Genomic DNA, 25,454 nt, shown 5'->3' on the forward strand with positions numbered 1-25,454 from the left:
ATTCATTGCTTATAAGTTCAATTTTTTTTTAAGTCCCGAAAAACACGAGTCCGAAAAACCCAATTTTTGAATTATATATGTTTGTGAGAACGTAACACAAAAACGGCTTGAGCTATTAGATAAAATTTGGTAAATGATCTCTAGTCCAAATTTGTAGATTTCTTTTAAGTTTTGAACAAAATCTATTCAAAGAAAAACTGTCTGGCCAGCTATCTGAATATATGTTAATGCGATAATTATAAAACGAAGAGAGTTAAATAGATGAAATTTGGTAGACATATTTAACATCTAAACTGTCAATATGTACCAAATTAGGTGCCAAATCCGTTAAGGTACGGATTTTACAAGAATGTAAACGCGATATCTCAAAACGGATTGATTTAAATATATAAAATCTGCTATGCAATTTTGTGATTATATCTGTAGTTCCGTGTTAAACTTTGGTCTTAATCAGCCGAAAAAAATGTGTCCAAATACGCATTCGATTTTCTTTTACTTATGTCAGTGAGTAATCGCCAAAAAGTGAAAAGGTCGCATTCTAATAGGCTTTTTTGCAATTATTATTCATCAATGGCATACAGTTAATAATAAACAAGTGCATTTATTAGAGAGTATGCGAGAAAGTTTCGAGGAGACCACACCCGTTGGTTTGATTAGATAATCTGTAGAGCAGTATAGTCCTCGAGAGAATCAATAGATTAAAAAAATATTCACACACAATCAAAAAGGGCACCAGATATAGGCATATTAATACAGTTAATAATAAACAAGTGTATTTATTAGAGAGTATGGGAGAAAGTTTCGAGGAGACCACAACCGTTGGTTTGATTAGATAATCTGTAGAGCAGTATAGTCCTTGAGAGAATCAATAGATTAAAAAAATATTCACCCAAAATCAAAAAGGACACCAAATATAGGCATATTAAATGACGGAAACAATTCAAAAGTTCTTTTCAATTTTGACTTTGAATGACTGATATGAATTCCTTAATTAATTACCCCAAAATGAATGTTTGACTTTTGAACGCAGAAATGACCGAACTTCAGAGTTTTACCTCATACAGACCAAAATTTAGGTAATAACTTTATTTAGTGAAAAATACAAAAGTGATAAATAAAAAAGCTTTTAAGTAAGAACGGACTTTTAAGTAATGCTGCACTGAAATTGCTTGTCCTTGATTCAGGTTCGAAATATTGCGAATATTGACATGTCGAAACGAATAGATGACAGATTTAAGAAAACAAAAACAACTATTATCAGATACTACTATCTGAAATTCGAATCTATTTATATAACATGATGCACTTTATTTTGAAATCATTTTGTGTACTTCCATGCTAACACACTTGTTGAAATGTACAGAAGAAATAAAACTTAAGCAATGTGACCTGACTCCCTTCAAGAAAATTCACGAACAAGAAATTCAAATATATAAAAAAATTATAAGAAATTATTATAAAAATATATATATAAAAATTAAAAATGTTTAAAAAATCATTTTTTTAGGGAATACACATTTATTAGAGTATTAAAAAGTGAAAAATAAAAAAGTAGAATTTTTTTTAAATTTAAAACTCGCAAAACTATGATGCTGAACACAAAGATATAAAGATATTAATCTTAAATAAAGATAATGAGAAAATAATTCCTAAACATTTATCATAAACTAGCCGCCTTTGGCATTCACTTCGTCAAAAACATTAAAATATTTTTTAAATTTAAATTAAACTAAATTTAAATGTCTATGAAAAGTTTCTATTAAATGTTTTGTATAATTTGGTCCTAATAGCTTCCTCAGCGAATATTTTCAAATTTTGATCAATTCAAACTTTTTCAGCAGCCTTAAGCTGTTCCGATGACAGTGTTATACATTTCCCTAATCTTCTATCTATATTTTTATACATTCAATTATACCGCTGAAAAATCAACAATCTTTATAAATGGACATTCTTTAAATATCATTGCTTGATTCTGAAGTTAAATTTTAAATGCACCAAAATTTAAAAAAAAATATTTAAGAAGGTCGTTTTTTACCGAAACCAACTCAATAAGAAAAATAGAAGTCGAATTTTCACATCTTGATAACCAATAATGAAAAAATGCCAGGATGAAATGATTGTAGCAACAATGGAAACGATTTCAGTTTCATTTAACTATTAAATATATATTACTGTAAAATATGATTAAAATTATTTTTAAAAATTAATTAAAAATTTTGTTAAATATTTAGTTAATTAAAATTCCAGTTAAAATTACAAAAAAAAAAAAAAAAAAAAAACTCCGAGGTAAAATTCCCACCTTTCTAAAATATGTATATTTGTAAAGTTTGGTATCTCTAGGTAAAACGGTATGGTTTGTGGAACGCCAACAGACACACAAACATCCCTTTTTATGATTATTAGAGATTAAAACCTATTATTAATTAAATTAAAATTTCAATTTTTTTAGAGTATTTGCGACTTTTTTTATGACAAAAATATATATATTCCTTCCTTTTAGTACTTTTATAAAAACACGTTTAAAAATATTCTTATATTATTTTTTTTTCCTTTGTTTCTCATAAACAGGCGAATCTTTTGCTCCTACGAAACAAACCTGGACTTTTGATTGCTTGTTGTTTTTATAAAGAATTACAAGACCAAAAACATGCTTCACTTAATTTTACAAAAATTTCGAAACACGAGAACTATGTATTCAAAATTTCTGTGTTTCTGATTTCATTCTACCAGAACTGTAATAACTTAGAAATATCTATTCAAATGAATGAGTGTTGATGTGTCATACATAATTTTTTTGCCCGTTTCACTTTTATGCCTCTGAAGCATTTTTTTAAAAGCATATACATAACGCATAATTGTTTTCAACTTTTGTTCCTCTCGCCTGAGTGAATCATATCTTTAAAAACACAAACATGAACACGTTTGTTCATTTAATTTCAGAGATATTTTTTTAAAAAAAAGGTTTGTTCTCAAGGAAATATCCCACTATTTATATAAATTTAGATATCCCGACTTTTTTGTTTGTCTGTCCGGAAATGCATTTTCCTAGAAAGAGCTTTCTTACATCATAAAAATATTCTTGATTTTATTTTAAGAAATTATGAATTCTTTTTTCACACTCATTTCATATATCAAAGACTCTATATTCAGATTGATTCAAATACAGACAAAAAAAAATTTGGCAGATATCGATTACTCTATTTAGAATATTTCCAAGAAATTCAATGAGAAACTATTTAAAAAAAACGAAAGTAATTAAATAGAATTTAATTTCTGAGTAATGCATTTATTGAGAAAACTATTTCATAAAAACTTAAATTCAAAGAACTTAAGTATATCCTTTTAGAAATGATCCGAAAATTATTTCACATTTTGAATTGATTTCTTTGTTTTGACGATAAAGTGAATTAGGCAACAAACGGATGCATTAGATATCGTTTCTTATAGAGTTTTATTAAATATTTCGGTTAGATTAAATATTTCCATGAATTTCCAATTTATTTCTCATTTATTTTCCTTTTAGATATCGTTGAATTCGCAGAATTTCCAATTCTTTTAGACAGAATAAATATCTCAAAAAAATGTTCGTGTGTGTTATTCACTCAAAGAACATGCTAATTCAAAAATAAAATTAACTGGATGGTGAAAAGTGTTATGAAACTTTAATGAAATTTGGAGAAAACCCATGGAATAAACGTACCATATTTTGTAAGAAGACGAAAATAATCAACAAGTTTGCCACGATGTTCGTTAGTTCTGATGAAGAATAATAAATTTATTAATTAACTTAAGTCAAACTGTTTTCAATAAACATTAACCGTAGTCATATTTCTATACATTTACTTTGGAAAGAAATTCTGTAAACAAATTACTGTAGATTGATGCCTAAAGCAAAAGTTGTTAGAAATAGTAAAAAATAGTCTTATTTTTAACTACTTTTAACAACAATATAATTTTTTAGAAGAAAATAGCAGAGTAATTTTCCAAAAAAACATATTTCTGTCTCTTTCTTATTTCTTGCGAATCATATTCTCTTGAAATTTTTCTACAATAGAAAGAATTGAATAAGTGATTTGTTAAAGAATTGAATAAGTTAATTTGTGAAGCAAGACCTTTACACAAATTAACTGAAGCTAAATCTAAATTTAATTGGACAGAAGAATGCGATCAATCTTTCAACAGTTTAAAGCAGGCTTTGAGAACTTCCTCTGTCTTGACCTACCCTCGGACTGACAAAGATTTTATATTGGATACGGATGCTAGTAATGAAGGAATAGGGGCCGTGCTATCCCAGAAGATTGAAAATGAAGAACGTGTCATGGCCTACTTCAGCAAGAGCTTGAGTAAGCCAGAAAGAAATTATTGTGGCACCCGTAAAGAATTTCTAGCCATTGTAAAGTCTATAGAGCATTTCCATCACTATCTCTATGGACGGAAATTTCTTCTCCAGACTGATCATGCTTCCTTGAGATAGCTTTTAAATTTTAAAGAATCTGAAGGTCAGATAGCTAACTGGATTCAAAGACTTCAGGGGTGTAAATTCGAGATCCAGCATCGCAAAGGGATCTTTCACGGAAACGCAGATGCCCTCTCTCGAAGACCCTGTAGGGAAAGCCTGCAAACATTGCTCGAATGCGGAAAAAAATGTTCGGAATGGAAACGGATATTTCCGTGAAAGTTTTAACAATAACAACGGTGGATCCCTGGTCTTCAAATGAGATACAAAAAACACAGTTGGAAGATCCCGCTATTAAGCCAATTTTGAAGAAGAAACTAAATTCGGCGGATCGACCACCTTGGCAAGAAATAGCTCCGGAAAGTCCGGCAATAAAACGACACTGGGCTGTTTGGGACTCCTTACATCTGAAAGACAGTGTTTTATACCGCAAGTGGGAGAGTGATGACGGAACTTCCTGCCGATGGCAATTATTTCTCCCAAAGAATAGAATTCCAGAAGTCTGCGAGAGACTCATGACAGCCCAAGTGGAGGGCATTTTGTAATCATGAAAACTTTGAGTAAGACAAGAGATCAATTTTATTGGGATCGACTTCGCGCTGATGTTGAAAAATGGTGCAGGGAATGCCATACTTGCGATGCCCAAAAAGGACCTAAAACAAGAACGAAGGGTCGGTTGCAATGTTATAATGTGGGAGCACCATTTGAAAGAATAGACTAAGATATACTAGGACATTTTCCTGTTATGACAAAGAGCAAAAAGTATGTTCTAGTGTTAATGAACTATTTTACAAAGTAGCCCGAAGCAATTCCCATTCCAGATCAGAAGGCCTCGACTGTATCTGGAGAATTTCTTCGAATCTGGATCTCATGTTATGGCGTGCCTATGATTTTGCATTCTGATCAAGGAGCAAATTTTAATTCCGCGTTCTTTAGTCCGCGAGGTCTGAGTCCAAAGTACAACAGAACTGTGAAGGAACTTATACTATTATCAAGAGATTAAACGATGTCATCTACAGAGTACGGAGGTCGTCGAATGCCAAACCAAAAGTCATCCAGATTAATCGACTGGCTCCGTACCGGGCCACTGATCATAGTTCTATATAATGAAACTGCCCGGTCGTACAATCTTTGAAGGGGTAACAATATTACAAAGTGGTAAAACGTATCCCTGACATGCCAATTTTGGCGCCAAACTTGGCAACTTGGCGAGAAATTTGGCGACCTTGGCGATAAAAGGAATCTTCTAGAAGAATCCAGATGGTCTGAACATTATATCAACAGAGATCAGTTTTTCCTTGAAGCTTGGAGAAAGTTCTGGAACTTTCCCAAGATTACATCACTTCCTGTCAGCGATATCACTTTCTGTGGAGAGACTATAAAAAAAGCAAGGACTCAAGACCGAGGGGGGGTGGAATATTAGATAGCAAGCAAGCTGCAGAGCTAGTGATTAAATGCGCTGTGTTATTACGATTGATTGATGAATTGCTTTGAGTATTTTTACAAAAGCCTCATGATTTCACAATTTTGCTTTGACAAGCTTATTTTTGATTTAAAAAATTTTGCATTTCCTTATTATTTAGTGTTAGTGTTGTTTTTTTAAAAAAAAAACTATTTTTGTTACTTGATTACTTAAATTTATGTATGCAAATGACTTGCACTTCGTCTTGTGATACAAGGACTTATGACTTATCAGTATTCAAAGCTAACTGACACACAGAATTATCACTTAGCTCTATTCGCCGCTAATTGGCTCCATACTGGTTTACCATATGGAGCCAATTAGCGGTTAATTTACTCCATAATTACCATACTGGCCTTTCGCATTTTTGCTGACATGTTCTCGCAATTTTTAATGTTATATTAAATTGCTTTGCATTTCAGATAAAGATTAGAAATCAAATTACAGTATACAATTTCACACTCAGAAGAAAGTCACAATAGTTTTATTGCTATTAAATTTTCATTTGATACTAATTATTTTTTTTAAACTATAAGCGAGCCAAGAATAAAGTCTGGAGTATTTTTAAATTGACGAATTTGATTTATAATAAATTTTTAGTTTTAACTAAAAAGGAATTTCTTTAATTACCAAATGAATGACGACAAGTTAGTTTTAATCTATGGAAAAGTTTTTAAATGAGTGTTTCCTGATATAAATAAATCAAAAAATATATATTTTTAACAGTAACTGACTGTATAAATCTTAACTGGATTTGCGAACTACATTTTTAACGTTTTGCTTAAATGTGACTTTAAGCGCTTATGAGTTTTTTCATAATTTCTTCATGTTACTTCAAAATTTAATAATACAGAGCTATAATGGAAGAAAATTGTTAATTAACAAAATTAAGAAACAATGAAAAAAAATTTTTAGTTCCACTCACAACAAAGAAAATATTGTTATAAAAATAATCAAAATATATCAAAATAATCTTAATTAGTGAATAAAATCTTAATTAAAGTATTTTACATCAGCATGGTATAGTTAAAAAATAATTTAAAATGGTTTAAGAATTATTTTCATGCAAAAATATTTTCAGAAGGTATAGAGAAAACATATCAAAATATCAATTTTTAATTAATTTTAGTTAATTTTCAATTAATTAAAAATCTAATTAAAATTTCAAAAAAAAAATCATCCCGACATGTACATTCCGAGCCTCCTAAACATATTTGGACAATATTTGATAACTCTTGCTCAGGAGTTCTGTTTTACCCAACGTCAACTCTTATACAAACACACACAGTTTCCTTTATTATTAATATAGAAAAACATTACTAGCAGTTTAGCTTTAAAAGCTTAGATCTTAGTAATGAATTATATAAATCTTTCCAATTTTAAAGCTTCATATTATATATAAAAGCTATAATCTTTAAAAAAGTCCTATTGAACTCATGTAATTCTCATTTGAGAATATTAAATAAAATTTAACCATTTTGTTAGATTCAGCAATAAAAATGTGAAAATTCTACTTTTATAAAAATTGATTAATTGAATTATTCGTTTTGCTTTAAAATTTCATATTAATTCTTAAGTAAGAAGTATAATTTCTTACTTAAGAGGAAAGGGATTCCAAGGGATTTTAAAAGCATCTAGTTCAATTTTATTTAATTGTTAAATTCAGGAAATAATATTTTCTATTTAGCAAAATATACAGTACATAAATTAACTCTTATTGTATGTGTTTTATTTTATTTTTATTTTTTAATAAATTTATGTTCTTTTAAATTTTTAAAAGCTAAGTTTTCCTTGCCTTTTTCAAAGACAGTACAAAACATAGAAAACCTGAGCCATGGGACTTCATTTAGAAAATTCAAAATTCTTCTTCTTATATACTTAATTTTAGTGGAAAATGAATTTATTGTTATCTTTAATTTATTTATATAAACAAGCTATTACTTTTAGAATTTATCAGAATTATTTTATTATAGGGAAAACATATAAAAATATTTAAAAAGTATTTACCAGGAGATTTCACATTTTTGCAAAATAATTATGTATCTCTATCTGTCCTCAATAGATGGCACCACAATTAAAAACGAAACAGGTTATTAGGATGTTACACAATAAGACTACACAAAAATAGACACAATTTACTTATAACTCTTTTTTGAAACATGTTTTTTAGTAATTTGTATCCAATGAACACTTTTTTTTTCTTTAATTTTTTCTTCTTTATTTTTGTACGTTTTTCATTTATTCCCCAAATCTTGTTCAGAACATGTTATTAAAATTAATTCTGAGCTTAAATTTTTAATTAAAATCTATTCATTAAAAAATGGCTTTATTAAAAATTATTAAATTGAAGAATATTTTCTCATTTCAAAGAAAAATGTAATGAATAGGCACTTTTGTTAATTAATTATCCTAATTGTCTTGATTAGTCGAAAAATTGAAATATTAATTATAATGATGAAGATATGCAAAAATGTATAGTGCAAGGTTGATAAGCAAAATTGTACAGTGCAAGCCTGATAAGCAAAATTGTGCAGTGCAAGCCTGATAAGCAAAATTGTACAGTGCAAGCCTGATAAGCAAAACTAATAATATAATATTTAATACAAAGTGTTTTTAGGCCCAAAACACATCATGGCTAGAAAGGAACCCAAGTTTATAGTGATGTGAAACTATTGATGCAGCTGCTCAAATAATTTTTAATGCAGATACAAACTGTTACTAAGAAGTGCTTCTAGTTATCATAAAAGTCACTGAAATGATTGATAAAATTCGTCTGACTTTTCAAGGTGAAAAAAAGAAGTTGATTGTAACAACGGTAATTTCTTAAAACCAAAGTTGAGCTGCTTTCTGAATTAAATCCAATTATGGAAGAGTTGTTAAAAGTCGTTTTAATATCATTAATCTTAGTCAGCTGTTCTTCAATTCCAAGATAGAATTTTTTCTTCTTCTTTCTATATTATATGAGGAATAATGTCACTCCATGATTTTCTTCCCATATTTTTATTTTTATAGAACGACAATTTATCTTTATAAAACGCGGTTCAAAATATTATCCAAATATATCTAAATTTTAATGCAAATCTCACAATTGTATATAACGTTTAAAATGTTGCAACCATTTTCAGCACGAGTTCCTATTTGTAAGCATATGTACCGTACCCAACCAATCATGCTCATGTGATAACTGAACTTGCAAATACATAAGATATGCAAACATAAGACCCATATTTAATAATCATAAGATGGTATGTAACTGTAAAATAAGGCAGACTCCATAAATTATTAATTAATTTATTTTAATTGAATTTTAAATACAAATTATAACTTTTAACAAGTTATAATAATTTTTAATCAAATATTAAGCTCGAAATATGATTTTGAAATTATAACTTTTAAATCATATACTGTTAATCATATACTAGAATTTAATTTTCGGTTAATAAATTAATTTCATTCAGTTTTAATCCAAAGCGAAAATCATCATTTGGTAGTGAATTTGAAAAAAAATTGATTGCAAGATTTCGTATTTATTATAGTAATGAATTGAGAAATATATTAAAGACTAAAGAGCATAAAATAATAAAAAAATATAAAAAGTTAATAAAAAACACGCTTTTATTAATCTAGAATCTTAAAAATAATTTTTCATAAAAAAAATCTGAAAGTCAAAATTCGAACAAGTGTGAACTGTTGAAAATAATTCTATAAAGAAACTGATGTATGATAAATACCAAAAAGAGAAAAATCTTAAACTATCACCAAAAATTAAAACACATCATGAACTTGATTAAAGTTTTGATTTATTAGAGTATTTATTTAAATCTGCACTTCCCGCTTCATCGATTTTATGTTTGAGCTCCAAAGTTTTAATTAAAAAATGATGTCTTCATTTAATATGCTAAAAAAATAGTTTTTTTAAAAAAAAAACTTTTTTTTGCTTTTGAGATTCTTTTTGTTAGAGGAAAAAGGTAATAAGTAACTCGTGAAAAAATTTACCATCTGTAAACAAATACTTACTATGCCCATTGTGAGTGAATGTTACATTATTTCTATTAACTTAATTTGACATAAGTAGTTCAGCATTCTTTATTATAATGTGACATTCCTCTCTTCTTCTGTAATGAACTGCAAATTGTTTTGAATGACCCGGTTTCAAATCTTTTATTCTAGTTGGTCATGGTCAGAGTGAAGGTTCCAGAGCCCAGATAGACACATTTGAGAAATTTGTCGACGATGTTTTCATGCACGTGGATAGTATCAGGAGGAAACACCCCAACTTGGACTGCTTCATTTGTGGTCATTCAATGGTATGTATGAATTTTAGTTCAACAGCATTCCCCCCCCCCTGCAAAAGTTCAGAAACAGGTAAAAAAAGAAACTCGAGAAAAACTTAACCATTTCTAAACAAATGCTTTCTGTGCCTATTGTGAGTTAATGTTAACTTATTTCTTTTTGCTTAATTTCACACAAGTAGTTCAGCATCTATTATTACAATGCTGCGTTCATTTTCTTTTCAGTATTGAATAGCAAGTTGTTTTGGAAACACCGGTTTTAGAAATAAAATTACAATAGAAAAGAAATAAAATTACAATTTATTCTGAAAGAAAATGAAAGATTTACTAGAGAATCTATTATTTATTTTCTGAAACTTCATGTAATAAAAGCTTTAAATAGGAATCCTTAGAAAGTACAGACAAAAGTGTTTGTGTCTAAACACAATCTCACCTATATTATTAATTCGTTTCTAGAAATCAGAAATGCATAAAAACAGTTAAATTCAGTCATTAGAAAATGATTATTCCAAAGTTTTAGTCGCACATAAGAGGAACTTATTTAAAATGTTTGTGGGTCAAGAAAATTCCACTAATTATGAATAATGTGGTTTGGTTTGGTTATATTAACGTCCCGTTTGAAGCAACACTAGGGCTATTTTGGGACGGACCTCGTAATTTTGAACCACGGTCAGATGACGAGGACGACACCTGAGCTGGCATTCCCCTCTCCACACCACACCACACCAGCAGGAGGACGCTTGGCATGATGGATTTAACATGCAACAGACCCACGACGAACGTGAAACCCTACGGCTCACACGCCTGTACCTTACCACCAGGCCACCGCGGCCCTATGAATAATGTGACGGGTGGCTACAGAGTTAGACCATAATTTTTTTAGCAATCACTTTATTGACTCAAACAACATACAACATAATACTTTATGTCATTTAAAACATCTTTCCTGTAAGAAAGCATATGTCGCTGTTACTTATGGCACTTTACAAGCCCACTGACGAACTGTCAGTGATATAAGCCGAGGGAGCAGTAGCTTCTGAGGGCCAAGGCCCCTGAGTATCCAAGTACCGAAGTCTGACTTCTAGCTCATATGAAGATGACACATACATTTGCATAACACTTTTTTACATGGGGGCTCTTTCACACGCCTCACAGATAGAACACAGAGCAGAGAACAACCATGCCCAAACTAGGACTCGAACCCAGAACACCCAAATATATATATATAGATATATATGATCTAATTAAATTATAAAAAAAATAGATAGCTTTAAAAATTTGACAATTTAATTATTTTTCATTAATTTTAATATTGTTATAAATTTTTTTAAGTTAATTGAAATTAAATATGATAATTATTTGAACAAATTTAATGGTTTGAAATTTTTGATAAAAAATGTTAATATCTATGGTCTTAAGTCTAGGGAATAAAGATATATTTATCTTGGCTTGTAATAAAATTGCAGCTTTAGTGCTTCACTCAATAGGTCTAGACATTGTGTCTAGTCAAAGTTTTTTCTATGACCTTTCTGAGATTAAAATAATTCTAAAAAAAAAAAAAAAATGAAATTTCGAATATTTCTCCCATTTTTTTTTAAAATCTGATAAGAACCTACATTTCTCTAATTAAAAATCTATGCTGATTGTACTGAAGGCAATAATTCTTATCTCTAAAATGTCACTAATTAAATAAACTGCATCTCATTTTGTTTCCTCTGTCGTATTGTTGAAACTTCTTTTGCTATTGTATCGAATATATATTGAGCCATTTTTTTACAGGGTGGAGCAATTTCTATTCTGGCAGCTTTGAGAAAACCAGATTATTTCAAAGGCATCATTTTGATTGGCCCTGCTGTTGCAACAAACCCGGAAGTAGCTACGCCTTTTAAGGTAAGATATATTTATAGTCATGTTTTCATTATATCGAAAATGTCATTGAGAATATAATGTTGTTATGGGCAACTGTTAGTTAGTTGTTAATAACAATTTAACCAAAAAAAGGAGAAAGAGTTAAAAGTAAATTAAATATCCGATTCATTCATATTATTCTAGAATTGAAGATCAGAGTAAATGAGATTTATTCATAGATTATGACCGGCAAATTAATTCGCCCATCAATAATACATTTTAAACGTTACGTGTGGCTATATAGCGAAATTAAACTAATTCGATTTTTTTTTGATTTTAGAATTTTTTATTTAAATATTATCTGCAATTTTGAATTCATATTTTATTGATTTGAATTTCTTTTGGTTAATCTTAAATAAAAATCATAAACTTATTTTATTATTCTCCTAATTAAATACATTCATACAGATATCCTTATTATATACGATTAAAAGTGAATCACTCGAAGATTTTTCTTCTGTACAATTCTTCAAAAAGCTCCCTGACACTGCTGGTTTATTCGAGACTAATTATAGCCCAATAAAACTTCAAATGCTTATCTTTATTGAAATATATTCTTCATAGATGTTTGAGATATTTTTGCATGCAAGTCATATAAAGATTTATACAAACTCAATTTTTCAAATAGAATTGCCCAGTTTCGAAAACATTCTCCATACTAAAATAGCTCGAATGCTTGTAACGTTTTGTAATTTTGAGTAAACAGGTGATGAGTTAAGGCCATAATTCCGAATGTTAAATGAGAGTTCTCGTTGTTTTTAAATATATTTCAAGTTATAGTAAAATTTTGATAATATTTCTTATTTTATATTAAATTCTCAAAAAAACCAAAGGTGGTAAACTTTTGAAAATATAGAAGTTTATTTTATATTTCTGTTATATTTTAAATTCATAAGATAAAATTTCTTGAGTTGAAACTCTGAAAAATTGTAATGCTAATCGAAGGAGCAAGATTTGAAACATGACTGTTCCAAATTTTATACGTTTCCATCCAATAGTTATAAAGACATTTAGCAATAACCAAAAGCTTTTAGAACGGAGAGCATTTCAAGTTTACAAAAGGATTTTCCTGAAAGAATAGAAAAAAATATTAAAAGGGAATGGAAAACAAAATATGTCTTTCAACGTTGCTTTAGAATCAGATACATTTTTTTCTTTTTGAATTAAATGAAAATGCGAGAGAAAAATACAATGTATGTAATATATTCTACTTTGCTGAAATTTTAAGAGAAGTTTTGTTTGAACAAATGGGGCCCGATTATAGTTGTAGAAACGATCTCTGAGATCGTTAACGATGAAAAAAAAGTACCGTAGCAAAATTATTTATAAAGTACGAATTTATGTAGTATTAAATGTATAAATTAATAAATCATTACTGAATAAAATTCAAATTCAATCCTTATATGTCGATAATGCAGTGTCATTGGACTTTGACAAAATGCCATTTTTAAAAATGAAACAAAAGCTTAAAAGTGCTTAGGTAAATTAATTGCTCTTTTTTAATAATCTTAATGGTAAAAAGAGATTAAATGTAACAAATTCTTAAAAATGATTTAAAGTATCCTCTGGTAGAAACTTGAATATGAAAATCTAAAGCGTTATCCTATTTATATTTAAATTATAAAGAAATGCTTCAGGAAATAGTTTTTAATCTTTTATTTTTCATTTGATCCAGGTATCTTTTTGATTGAAGCTGGTTTTGTTAATATTAATTGATAAATTTATGCAAAATTTTTGATTGTGTGAAATGGTATAGCTCGAGAATGCTATTTACAAATTATTGCTTTTAATAACAAAGTATGAAATTAAAAGCACGTATTTTCAATTTCTATTTAGTCATGTTTTATCGTTCTTAACATTGAATTTTAAAAAGAACTATTAATATTTGATTGAGAAAAATTATCGTATTAACGATTGATATCAAAACTTGTGTAAAGGAAAGTTATAATAGACATTGAAATAGACCCGAATTCTTTATTTTTCTTGTATATGTTGGTTATTTCGGGCCAATTTTTCTCTCTCTCTATATATATTGAATAAAATTTTTATATTTAAAATTTATATAAAATTTTATTTATTATTATTATTATTTATTTGTTTATATTATACGATAATCTTATTTATTATTTATTATATTTGATACATCTCAAAAATCAATAATTGCTGGCATTTTTAATTTAAAAAATCCCGGAATTTTTTCTCTTGTACTCTTTTTTTAGACCTACTTTTTCTGAATTCGAACTTTTGAATGAATGTAATTATTAATGCAATTTCCATTAAATTCGAACAAACCCAATTTCACTTTAAAATTTATACCCCTATTCAGGGATGTGTGACAAATAATATGCTTATAGGATTCAATCCAGGACAGAATGTACTCCCCTTTCCACCGTGGAAATAACACCACATTGCATTATATCTTGTAGTAAAGTTACACCCATAACCTGACCGGTTTAGGGCACACTCAAACTTGACTATCAGTTAGTTGTATTTCGAAACATGACTCATTGCATAACATTGGCTTTTACTAGTAATATAAAGCTCAATGTCTGTGATCATCAGCCAATGTGAGTCTATGATGCTTGAGATTTATTATAAATGAAAGTCCTCTAAACTGACATCTGCTGACATGCTACACGGACTACACGGGCAACACGGTTATGATACACGGACTTCAAAAAGGCAAATACCATAAGCCTTTCTTTGAAAACAGTATTCAATTTGCTCAGCGTCAATCATCTGTCCGCTGGAAAACCGCTCAGATAGACATAGTTCAGAAGACGTGAACGGTCTTTCAGCTGTCCTTTCTGAAAAGAAGTATCTTTTATGAGGTATTCTTGATACTGGTAAGATGAAATCTTAAAAGCTGCAACAAATTCTAAAATGCAAAGCTCAATACTTCGAACTCGAATAATTATTCCAGATTCACATTCGATTAATTGCTATTATCAAGTTATTCAACCTTTTACAAGACAAACAAGAGTTCAAAAGATTGAAAGCCATGATGATGCATCATACTAATGTCAGTTATAAATTTGCATGCAGCCATCCTAAGACTAATGACATTTTTGTTTGATTTTTAAGCTCGCAATTTAAAAACTTTTTAAGATTTTATTGAAGACAAATCCCATTTTTAATAAAATGCAACCATTATTATTATGAAAATGAACATACGGTTTTAATGATACCAATTTTTCTTACAGACGACAGTAGCAAAGATTTTGCGATGGGTAGCACCCCAGTTTCCGATAGCAACTCTGGATTTGACTCTCGTGAGTAGCTGTCCAGAAACAGTAAAAAAAATGGAAAAAGATCCATTACGATTTCATGGCTTTTGTAAAGCTGGATTTGGAGCTTCTCTCGTGGATGCTTGTAAGGTAAGCTATCATGTGACGTCTTTTTGTAATGATTATGTAGAATATTTTGTTTTTCATGTACTTTGTAAATTCCAAGGGATTTTGCAAAGGATTTCGAGCTTTTCTTATGAAGATTTGTTTATTGAATTCTGGCAGAATATCTTCTTTGCAATGATAATGCACAGAATTATATTTGCTGTCTTTTGAAAAGACATATTCTGAGCTTCAGTCATGAAGGCGTGCTAGCTGTATTCTTACCAATTATCATCTTGCATTGACTTTATTAAGCATTTTCTGATTCATGTTTCAACTGATGCTTGTATGGTGCTATTAACGGATGAAAAGAAACCTTGAGTGTTGAAATATAATGAAACGCCTCTCTGGACGAAAAGCATTTGCCTCGACCTCATTTTCAAATAAATATGATAATAATGAAAATAATCTTTACATATTTGTACTATGCTATTCAGAAATAATAAAATCCTTAAAAGCGCTACATTATTTCAAAAAAATGAGAGGGACATGGTTTTCAGAAACCGTTATCGACAAAGCATTAGCATGAACAAATCAAGAAAGAATATATTTTGTCTTATATTTCTTAATTATTAAATATATAATATGTCCACTAAACGGTTTACCAACTAGTATAGCAAGATCTTTCTTTTAAATCATACTATTATTGTAGAGAAAATCAAAGGTAAATTCAAATCTGTATATTTTGTTTTTAGGAAATACAGAGGAGAATTCCAACCATTACATTTCCGTTCATAATTTGTCAGGGAGAAGAAGATAAACTGTGCACTCCCGAAGGTGCCATTTTTATGTACGAAAAGTCTGCTTCAGAAGACAAGACCATCAAGGTAAGAATTACTTTTCACTGAAACTTCTAAGTATTTCAAATTCACAATGCAACTTCATTGTCGAGATAAACATACATAATTTAGTCTCTTGTTTAATGTTTTTTAATCACTCAGTCATTTCATGAATCAAGATTTATTAGAATTTTTTTAATCCTAAAATTATGTCCATAGCTTTTTGCCTTATATTAAAATTTTATAACCAGATTCCTTTTATAATTAATTTAGGGCGAATAAGATATATTTATTGCATCTACAGAGGGTTTCTGAAACCATGGACAAGCTATAAGAATGCGTCAGGACTGCAGAAGCATGCTATTTTATAACTTTAAACGAGCAATTGTTTTATATTTATAAATTTAATTCATGTATCTCGGAAAAGGCTCTAACGATCTGCTTTTTAAGTTTATCTGTATATATGTCTTTCCTACAGAAACGCGATTTTACACAATTTTTTGTTTTTTACAATTAACTATTAGAATAAGTATATTCAACTTCTGCTTCAATGCCAGGGCAGTGCAGTATAGTGGTCAGAATAACATGGGAGTTGGGGGTCCTTCGTTCGAGTTGCTCTTTTTTCTTTAGTTTTTACTTATGTATTTATATTTAATATTTTTGCTTTTTAAGTTTATTTATATAGATGTCTGTCCTGAAAAAGAAATACAATTTTACACATACACACAATTTTTTTTATAACTAACTATTAGAGCCTTCTTCTATTTGCTCACATGCCGACAGTGTCGTACAGTGCCATCTCGGACCCGATTTCAACATGGTATAACTGAGTGTAAGATCAAAAATATAAGTAATGATAGATAAACTGTAAAATGAATACTGTAATATAGCAGGTTATTTCGAATAACATGTTAAATTAAGTGCATACATGATTTTTTTTATTTAAATGGCCAGTTCACATGTAGGTAAGATAGTAATCAATATATGATTCGTATCTCCGAATATTTTCTTCGAAAAAACATGAATTTGCAAACAACTAAATAAACGAATTAAAAAAAAACTTCCGGATGAAGTTCAGTCTTCCAGATATTATTTCTTTATGCGAGATTATGAATGGTGAAAAGATCACCAGAAGTCCCTTGCTTTGGCCATATTAAAGATTGAGTGAGAGTGGCTCTATAAAGAACGAAGTACTTTGATCTGTTTATATGTACTATGATTTTAACAAAAAAACTATTTATATGTAATATTATAATCTTTACTTGCTCCTCCATTAATAATCCCTAATCCTTATTTGTTGTTTTATTTGTTTTCCTTTTAGATGTACCCGAAAGCTTACCACAGTCTTCTTTGCGAGCCAGACGGAATTGCCGAAGCTGTCACACAAGACATTCTTGACTGGATGACGGCAAGATCATAAACCAAGGAGCAAATGAGATTAGCTAGTAATCTCTTTTTAAAGATGCTGTTTTTACAGCTGTAGGACTATATTCATATTTTAACCATTTGTTTTTGTTTTTCTAAACTTTTGTGCTCGTGGTTCTATTTTACTTACAATAATCCAAATTGGGGACTCGCGCACTGAAGCCTTAGAAATAGGAGACGTCCGCAAAGCAAACATTGCATATTAGTTCATTTGATATTACATTGCAAACGGAATTTCTTTTTCTATAGAAAGTCGTGTTATTAATTTTTATCGGCGAATTCTCGCTATTTCTCAGGATCATATCGATTGATAACTTGAAATGTTTTTAGCAAGTTAAATGTAATTTTGTAAAAAAAAAAGGTTTTCTACTTTATCTTCTTCATCTTAAAAAAATTCTTTTATAATGTAATATTTTCTTTTAGGGAGCTTGTCTAGATATCAAAATGTTCAATTTTAACCTTATGTCATCAGTTAAAAAAACAAAAGCTAAATCTTTTTTTTACTTACTGATCTGTGTTTAAAATCCATAATGTTCCCCAAACAATTGTCAATCAATTAATTTTTATTTTAATATTTTGATCTAAGCAGCCAGTTACCATAACTGTTTGTATAATTTTTAATAACTAAGAACTGATTTTTCTGTGCTTCATGCTACATTATCTGAGCGTTTTGTCATGCGTTTACGGACTGCTAGTATTTCAGAATAATATTAAAGGACACGTCTTTTCTTTCAGTTTTATTTCCTGTTTAACAATCAATCAAATATTATTTCCAAACAATAATTCTCTAATTCCGATGAGCATTGAATGTTCTTCTGTATTCTAATAACATGACTGAAATATGTTCACTTCTTAAAACTCCTTTCAACTTCTCATCTTTTTCTGCTAGTTAGGAATCCTAACTCTAAAGTATTATGTGATTCTTGGAATCTTGGAATGTAGAAAATACTGGTTCGTTTTAATATTTTCCATACTCCAATATATATATATATATATAGTCCCAAAAATATATATTCCTAAAATCTATATATTCTAGTTCATATTTACTAGAACATATAAAAATTAATTATGCTTGGTTAGTTACTTTAAAAAATTACTCCGCTAAGAGTAACAGCATTTGTTCTCCAATCCATTGCTGCCAATTTCTTTTATTTATGTTGAATTGTCAGTTCGCCAGCCATTCTACTTTCATTCATTTATATGCTAAGAGAATTTCAAAACGTGCATTGAATAAAAGGTAATGGATACTTTATCTTTTTTGTAGGTGTCAATTGATCATTTTTCTTTATTGTAATTTTACTCAAAGCTGTTTATTTTTTTCTGAAAGATTTTGTTTAGAATTTCTAAAATTCATGGCTCTCAGTTGCATAGGAATTCCAAAAAAAAAAAAAAAAATCCATAAATGACAGATGCTTAGAATTTTCTGAAAGAAACCTAAGAATTTTTAGAAAAACAAATTTCTTTTAACGATATTTCGCATTTGAAGATGATCAAATTCATTTTGAACAGAATTTCTACTTTTCATTCTAATTCTTACTTTAAAGATCAAAAGGGAAAGGAAGACCATTGAGAAATGATGAGTAAAACTTTGTCAAATATATTTATCTACTCTCAAACTGTGTTGGTAGATTTCACATTTCAAACGTAATTCTCAGAAAATTATAGATTTAATAGTATCTAATTACACATGATTTATTTATAAAAAGTACTATAATTATCATAATTTTGTTTATGGCTCTTCTTCGAGAGTTTCATTTTTAACCTGATTTGGGAAAATAACATTCATAGTTGATAAACAAAACTAAACTCTAAAAAAAAAAAAATAAAAAAAAAACCCTGACAAAATATCTAAACTGCTCAAATATGCTCAAAATGTATGGATTTGGAAAATAACAATTATAGTCTTGTGTGATAATAAATAAAACGGAACTCTTTTAAATCATCAAACCTTTCGTTCGTTTCACTTAAAAGCTCAAAAAACTAATGGCAAAATATCTAAATGAATATGCTAAAAATGCATGGATTTGGAAAATAACAATCATAGACTTGGATGATAATAAACAAAATGGAATTCCTTTAAATGATCAAGCTTTTTGATTTTTTCACTTCAAAGCTGAAAAAACTCTTAGCAAAATATTTAAATGATTGGGTTTGGAAAATAACAATCTTAGTCTTGGGTGATAATAAACAAAACTGAATTCTTTTAAAACATCAAGATTCTTCTCTTTTCACTTAAAAGCTCAAAAAATTCGCATTGATGATGTGATTGATCTAATGTGTTGATGATGTGTGATTGATCTAAATGATTGTGCTCACATGCACTAGAAAAATACCGATTGACATTATGTTGGTAACATTTTTCAGCATTATTGATCAGTAAGTGACTAAATGCGTGCAGTCTGTCTCAATCGCAAGCCGTCGTTTCATTTCCAGACCAAAAGTTTTGAAAGCCTCAAGAACAGAACTCATTGCATGTTGTAAGATATTGCACAATTTTCATTATTTGAATTTTCCGTGGAATCATCAATGATCAAAACATCGTCCTGCGAAATAGATGTATTATCAACGGAATGTGCTAGAAATGCGCACAATTTGTTACATCTCGCACAAGTAAGGACCAAATCATGAGCTTCGGAATATTTTTAATATTTTTCAATCAAAGGATTCATTTCTGCTTCTTATCAACACCATTTCTTTCAAATTTTATGACTGTAAACATCCATCTTAATATATTCTGTTTTTATTTTCTCAAATAACCTATGTTTTTATTTGTTCTTACTTTTAGTGGCAAAATAAAAAGAAATATAAACAGAAACTGTTTCATTTAAAAATAATTACTAAATTTGTCTTAACAGAAAACTAAAATTCGCATGCAATATTAGATGGATTTGGACAGCTAAAAGTTTTCTAGTTAACAAGGTATGAGTTTTATTAAGAATTTCGTTAGTAACGGAACTACCATACAACAAAGAAAAGTTACCTTGAATATTACACCTTAATTAGAGTCCATGACAAATAAATCAAATTTTTCTTTTCTTTCCCAAGCAAAATATAAATAATTCTTACTTTATCACAGTTGTAAAATCCACGAGAACTTTATTTCTGTTAAAAATAGTAAGCACTTCGGCTTAAATTTCTCGAAGATAAGGTTCTCTTTTTCACAATTAGAATATGCTGTGTCTGACTAGTCTCAGCATTTAAGATATTATTTCTAATTATATAGTCCTAGATGGTGAAAATATAAAGATCATGATACTCTGAAAGTAATTGTCTTTAACCATTTTACTTTCTCAATGCTCATTTATTTTTGGCTCAGTTATTATAAATTTCTAAGGAAAAATGTAATTTGCTTATTGATAATTTTTATAAAGTTTGTCTCTTTCACCTGGACATATTTTATGTCCATGCATTGTTCGCAAGTGGCGTCAAAAATTTTAATTTCTTGATCAACATTTTCATACTATAATGTCAACTCAATTTACCTGTTTCTTGAAGAATTTCAAAACATTTTTTTTTTCTAGTGGACCATTGCTTTTTTGATTGCATTACCTTTATTACCTTTTATTCACTTATCCCTAGACATTATACATTCTTAATCTATATTTTTGCAAAATGTTTGCTTGAGAAAGGTATTCTTCGGATTATTTTCGGAAGAACGATTTGAAAAGATATGTTTACTATTGGCACAGTTTTGATGCATGCAATTCTCCTTGATATCTTGGATGGTACTGCAGTCAACCTTATGACTAATCATGAACAATTTCCATATTGTTCCCAGTATTTAAAAATATACAATGTATATTTCGATGTATTATTAAAAAATATCCCCAATCTTATTTTCAGTCTTTCTATTTGTTGCGTTTTTCCTCTGCTATATCTTTTTAAGTAGTTTATAACACATTTCAATTATTCACTGTGTAATTTCAACAATGTACAAAAAAGAGATTTCACTAAGTGTACATCTGTATTGTCGAGTGTCATCGTTATTGTAGTTTTAATAGGAAAGTGCTATTGTTTTTATAAATGGAAAATCTTTTGTTAAAAATCTTCGTAAACACCTATAAATGAAGATTCCATCCAGGAAAAGACAGCGAATAATAAACATCTTACGCTGTCAATGGATATTTAATCAGACGCTTATGCGAATGGCGTAGAGTAAATTTATTCGCATCGATTTCATTATGTTCATATTTTCTATGTTCACCATTTAGTTAAGAAAACATTCTTCACTTTTCATTAAAAAGTTAATCTAACATTTAACTTATCACTGAATTTCACAATTTCTTTATGAAACTAATACTAGGTGATTCATATTAGGTGACTGGGGTTGGGTTTGGTATTTGTTTCTAATAATTGTACAGTAACACTCATTCAAATCGTGTAATGTAAGCATTTCAGTGTTTTTGTTTATTTTCTTATTGTAAACAAGCGATTTGAGAATTAATTTTCTAATAAAGAGATCAGAACAAAAATAAATGTATTATAAGTCTTCCACATCATTTTGTATGAAGCAATAGTTTTGAATAGTTTTGTATTTTATCAGAAATTTTTAAATAGTTTACACATGTTTAATGATTTATGAAGGAAAAGAAGCTTAAAAAGAAATCTTCAGTGTATAATCAATCTACAATTAATTAAAATGTTTATTTATCATTGAATACGATAAAATAATGCTAGTTAATTATCAATTTAATCAAATCGCGTTATAAAAATTGATAATAATTACAGACAGATTGTAGATTCTGAAAAAGTAATAAATGGAAAAAAGTAATAAATATTCCTCATAAAAAATAAGTTTTTATGAGGTTAAACTAAGTTTTTAATTTACTGTTTATTTTTAAAGTTTAATGCTCGATTTTTATATTCAAAGATATGGATACTTTTGATTTGCTATACTTAACTATTTATTTATTAAAATTATTATTTTTCCAAAAATTATAATATTTGTCACTTTATTTATTGAAATTACTCATTGTTTAATTATTTATTAGATATGATTTATCAAAACCTTTATATATTGAAATTAAATATTTCAATCTCTTTCAGTAAAAAAAAAAAATTCTTTTGTTCTATTTGATTTTATATATAATATTTTTCCATACGAATTTATGGATACATTGAATTTTAATTGTAATTTTACCTGTTTTGAATTTGCCAAATTTCTTTGTGCTAATATTTTATTCACTTTCATAAGCGTTAATTTATTTGCCATTATTGAGAAAAATAAATGATGTTCTACAAGTGTAATAGCAAATCAATCTGATAGTCTTTTTTAATGCTTAGACTAACACATGTTTGTATGCATATGTAGCAATAATGGAATTTGTATACTCTAATTAAATAATAAAGTATGTGCTTAATTTTTTTTTCAAATAACAGAAGCCTTGAAACACAAAATGTGACAGTTTTGAATCTTTGAAAGTTATTGTTTTTGCTGTCTGAAAAAAAAAAAACTCTTTATTGAATAAAAATTTTACCACTGAAACATCATTAATGAATTTTACATTGTGTATCCAGAGAAAGAAAGTGGTGATAAAATATTATTTCGACAATAGTTGTTATTATACAATGTAATGCTCCATTTTATAAATAATTTCCAATGTTTTTTTTTCTCTTTTAAACGAACAAATCTAGTTAATTTTTTGTTTACTTTGTATACTGTATAATTAGTACTTATTCCCAGTAGTTATTGTTTAAGAGTTGATAAGAGTTTGTGATAAAGAGTTCATGTTGCATTCAATGAGCATAACATGAAACTATGGATCTGTTTCTATGGGACATGAATGAAATATTTTGGAAGGAAGGTTACTTTTCCTCTTGTGTGGACAATTGTATGATCCAACTTCAAGGCTGTAAACTTTATTTTAATAAATGATTAATTGATTTAGTGTTTCGATTTTCTTCTTGATGAATCTCTTAATAAATCTTTTATAAATTAATTCTTTATAATTCACTCATAAATTAATTTTTTAGATCTTTCACAAATTAATTCTTTATAATTCATTCGGAAATTAATTTTTTTATATCTTTCATAAATTAATCCTTTATGTATCTTTTTAAAATTAAGTCGTTATCTATTTTCTATAAATTAATTATTTATATAACTTTCATTAATTTTTTATATATCTTTCATAAATTAATTTTTTATATATCTTTCATAAATTAATTCTTGATCAATCTATTATAAATCAATTTATAAATTTTTTATGAATTATGAATCTTCAACATTATTTTCACAATTTTTTTTCGCTCAAAATGATTTTTAAAAACTATTCGTTTTATGTAAAAAAAAAAAAAAAAAACATTATGACATAGATTTATAAAAGACAATATTAAGTAAAAAAGGCATATGATGAAATTGTTAAACAACCATATGACAGCATAAATTATCTTTTTTTAAAGTAAAAGAATTTTTTAAGAATATAAAAGTATCACGTAAAAATACAGTCTAATGACAAGTGTAATTATGCACGTTATTTACCATTTATTATCAAGCCATATTCTGTGTTATGACTTTTTGTGCTTATTCCAAAATTTAATTAATGCAGAACATTTAACGTATGTTAGACACTCACCGCATTGAAAAATATGTAAGTTTTGAAAAAAATTTTACATCAAATAATATACCTTTATTTTGAATATATATTAGGGGTTTGGTTTGTAATGCTCAATATATTTCATCTGAATATCAATAAATTTACCTAAAATTAGAGGGAGCACGAGTCAATTGTAATTAAACTGCAAGCTAATATGATTGATTGTACCTGCACTTGTGCCAGGAGTGTTAGCAGATTCCAAAAAAATAAACAATAACTGGAATAAAATGTTGTCCTTTTAATTTTTTTCACACTCAAAATTAAAATAACTATTTACAAACAGCTTTTTTAAAATCAAAAATAAATATTTATTCTGCTAATATTTGAATTATGATTTATTCTTTAAAAGAAAAATAATTCTAAATATGAATCCATAATTTTTTTTTTAAAATTTCAACATTATATAAATTAAATTACCAATTTACAGATAGTTTTAATTTCATATGTTGCTAATTTTTTATGCAAAAATGTGTGTTTATTCTGATATTTGAATTATAATTTAAATTTTGAAAGAAAAATAATTGCAAATATGAATGCATTTTTTTATTTCACCATTATTTCAATTAAATTATAATTTGCGGATAATTTTAATTAATATGTTACTCATTTTTTTTTGTGAAGAAATAAATATTTATTTTCCTAATACTTGAATTATAGTTTATTTTTAAAAGAAAAATAATCATTAACGCAAATGCGTTTTTTTAGTTTCAAAATTATTTAAATTAATAACTTACATATAATTTTAATTTATTTGTTACTCCTTTTTTATGCAAAAATAAACGCTAATTCATCTAATGCTTGTATTACAATATAATTTAATTTTTAAACAAACAATAATTATAAACATAAAATTATGATAATTATTAATTATAATTACTCGCGTCAAAAAAATTACTCAGTATTTCTCGAAATTTATTCTACATTCAATAATTTTCCATTATATACAAGAATGAGATTGGTCATTATTGTAAAAACATTGGAAACAAAATATATTTTGACATCTTTCACAATTGATATATCATAAATGTTCAAAAAAGTAACGTTTCTTTAAAAGATTAATAAGAAAACAAACTTTATTTATGTTCAAAAATATTTATCTTTCATCAAAAAATTGGGCAGAGTACCAAGGACATCGTACAAACTTATT

At 27.9% G+C, this 25,454-nt stretch overlaps 1 protein-coding gene across 1 annotated transcript in view; it reads left to right on the forward strand.

The window, feature by feature from the left end:
- The window catches only part of LOC129960149 (monoglyceride lipase-like), a 76,717-nt gene extending 53,119 nt beyond the window's left edge, over positions 1–23,598 (forward strand). Inside the window, exons 3-7 of the mRNA XM_056073333.1 lie at positions 10,089–10,225; positions 11,990–12,100; positions 15,322–15,495; positions 16,203–16,334; positions 17,608–23,598. Of these exons, the coding sequence (XP_055929308.1) occupies positions 10,089–10,225; positions 11,990–12,100; positions 15,322–15,495; positions 16,203–16,334; positions 17,608–17,706 (653 nt within the window). The 3' untranslated portion in view covers positions 17,707–23,598. The remainder of the gene's footprint in view (positions 1–10,088; positions 10,226–11,989; positions 12,101–15,321; positions 15,496–16,202; positions 16,335–17,607) is intronic.
- The last annotated feature ends 1,856 nt before the right edge of the window (positions 23,599–25,454 follow it).

The sequence above is a fragment of the Argiope bruennichi genome, chromosome X2, assembly GCF_947563725.1.
Source record: "Argiope bruennichi chromosome X2, qqArgBrue1.1, whole genome shotgun sequence".
NCBI classification, from domain to species: domain Eukaryota; kingdom Metazoa; phylum Arthropoda; class Arachnida; order Araneae; family Araneidae; genus Argiope; species Argiope bruennichi.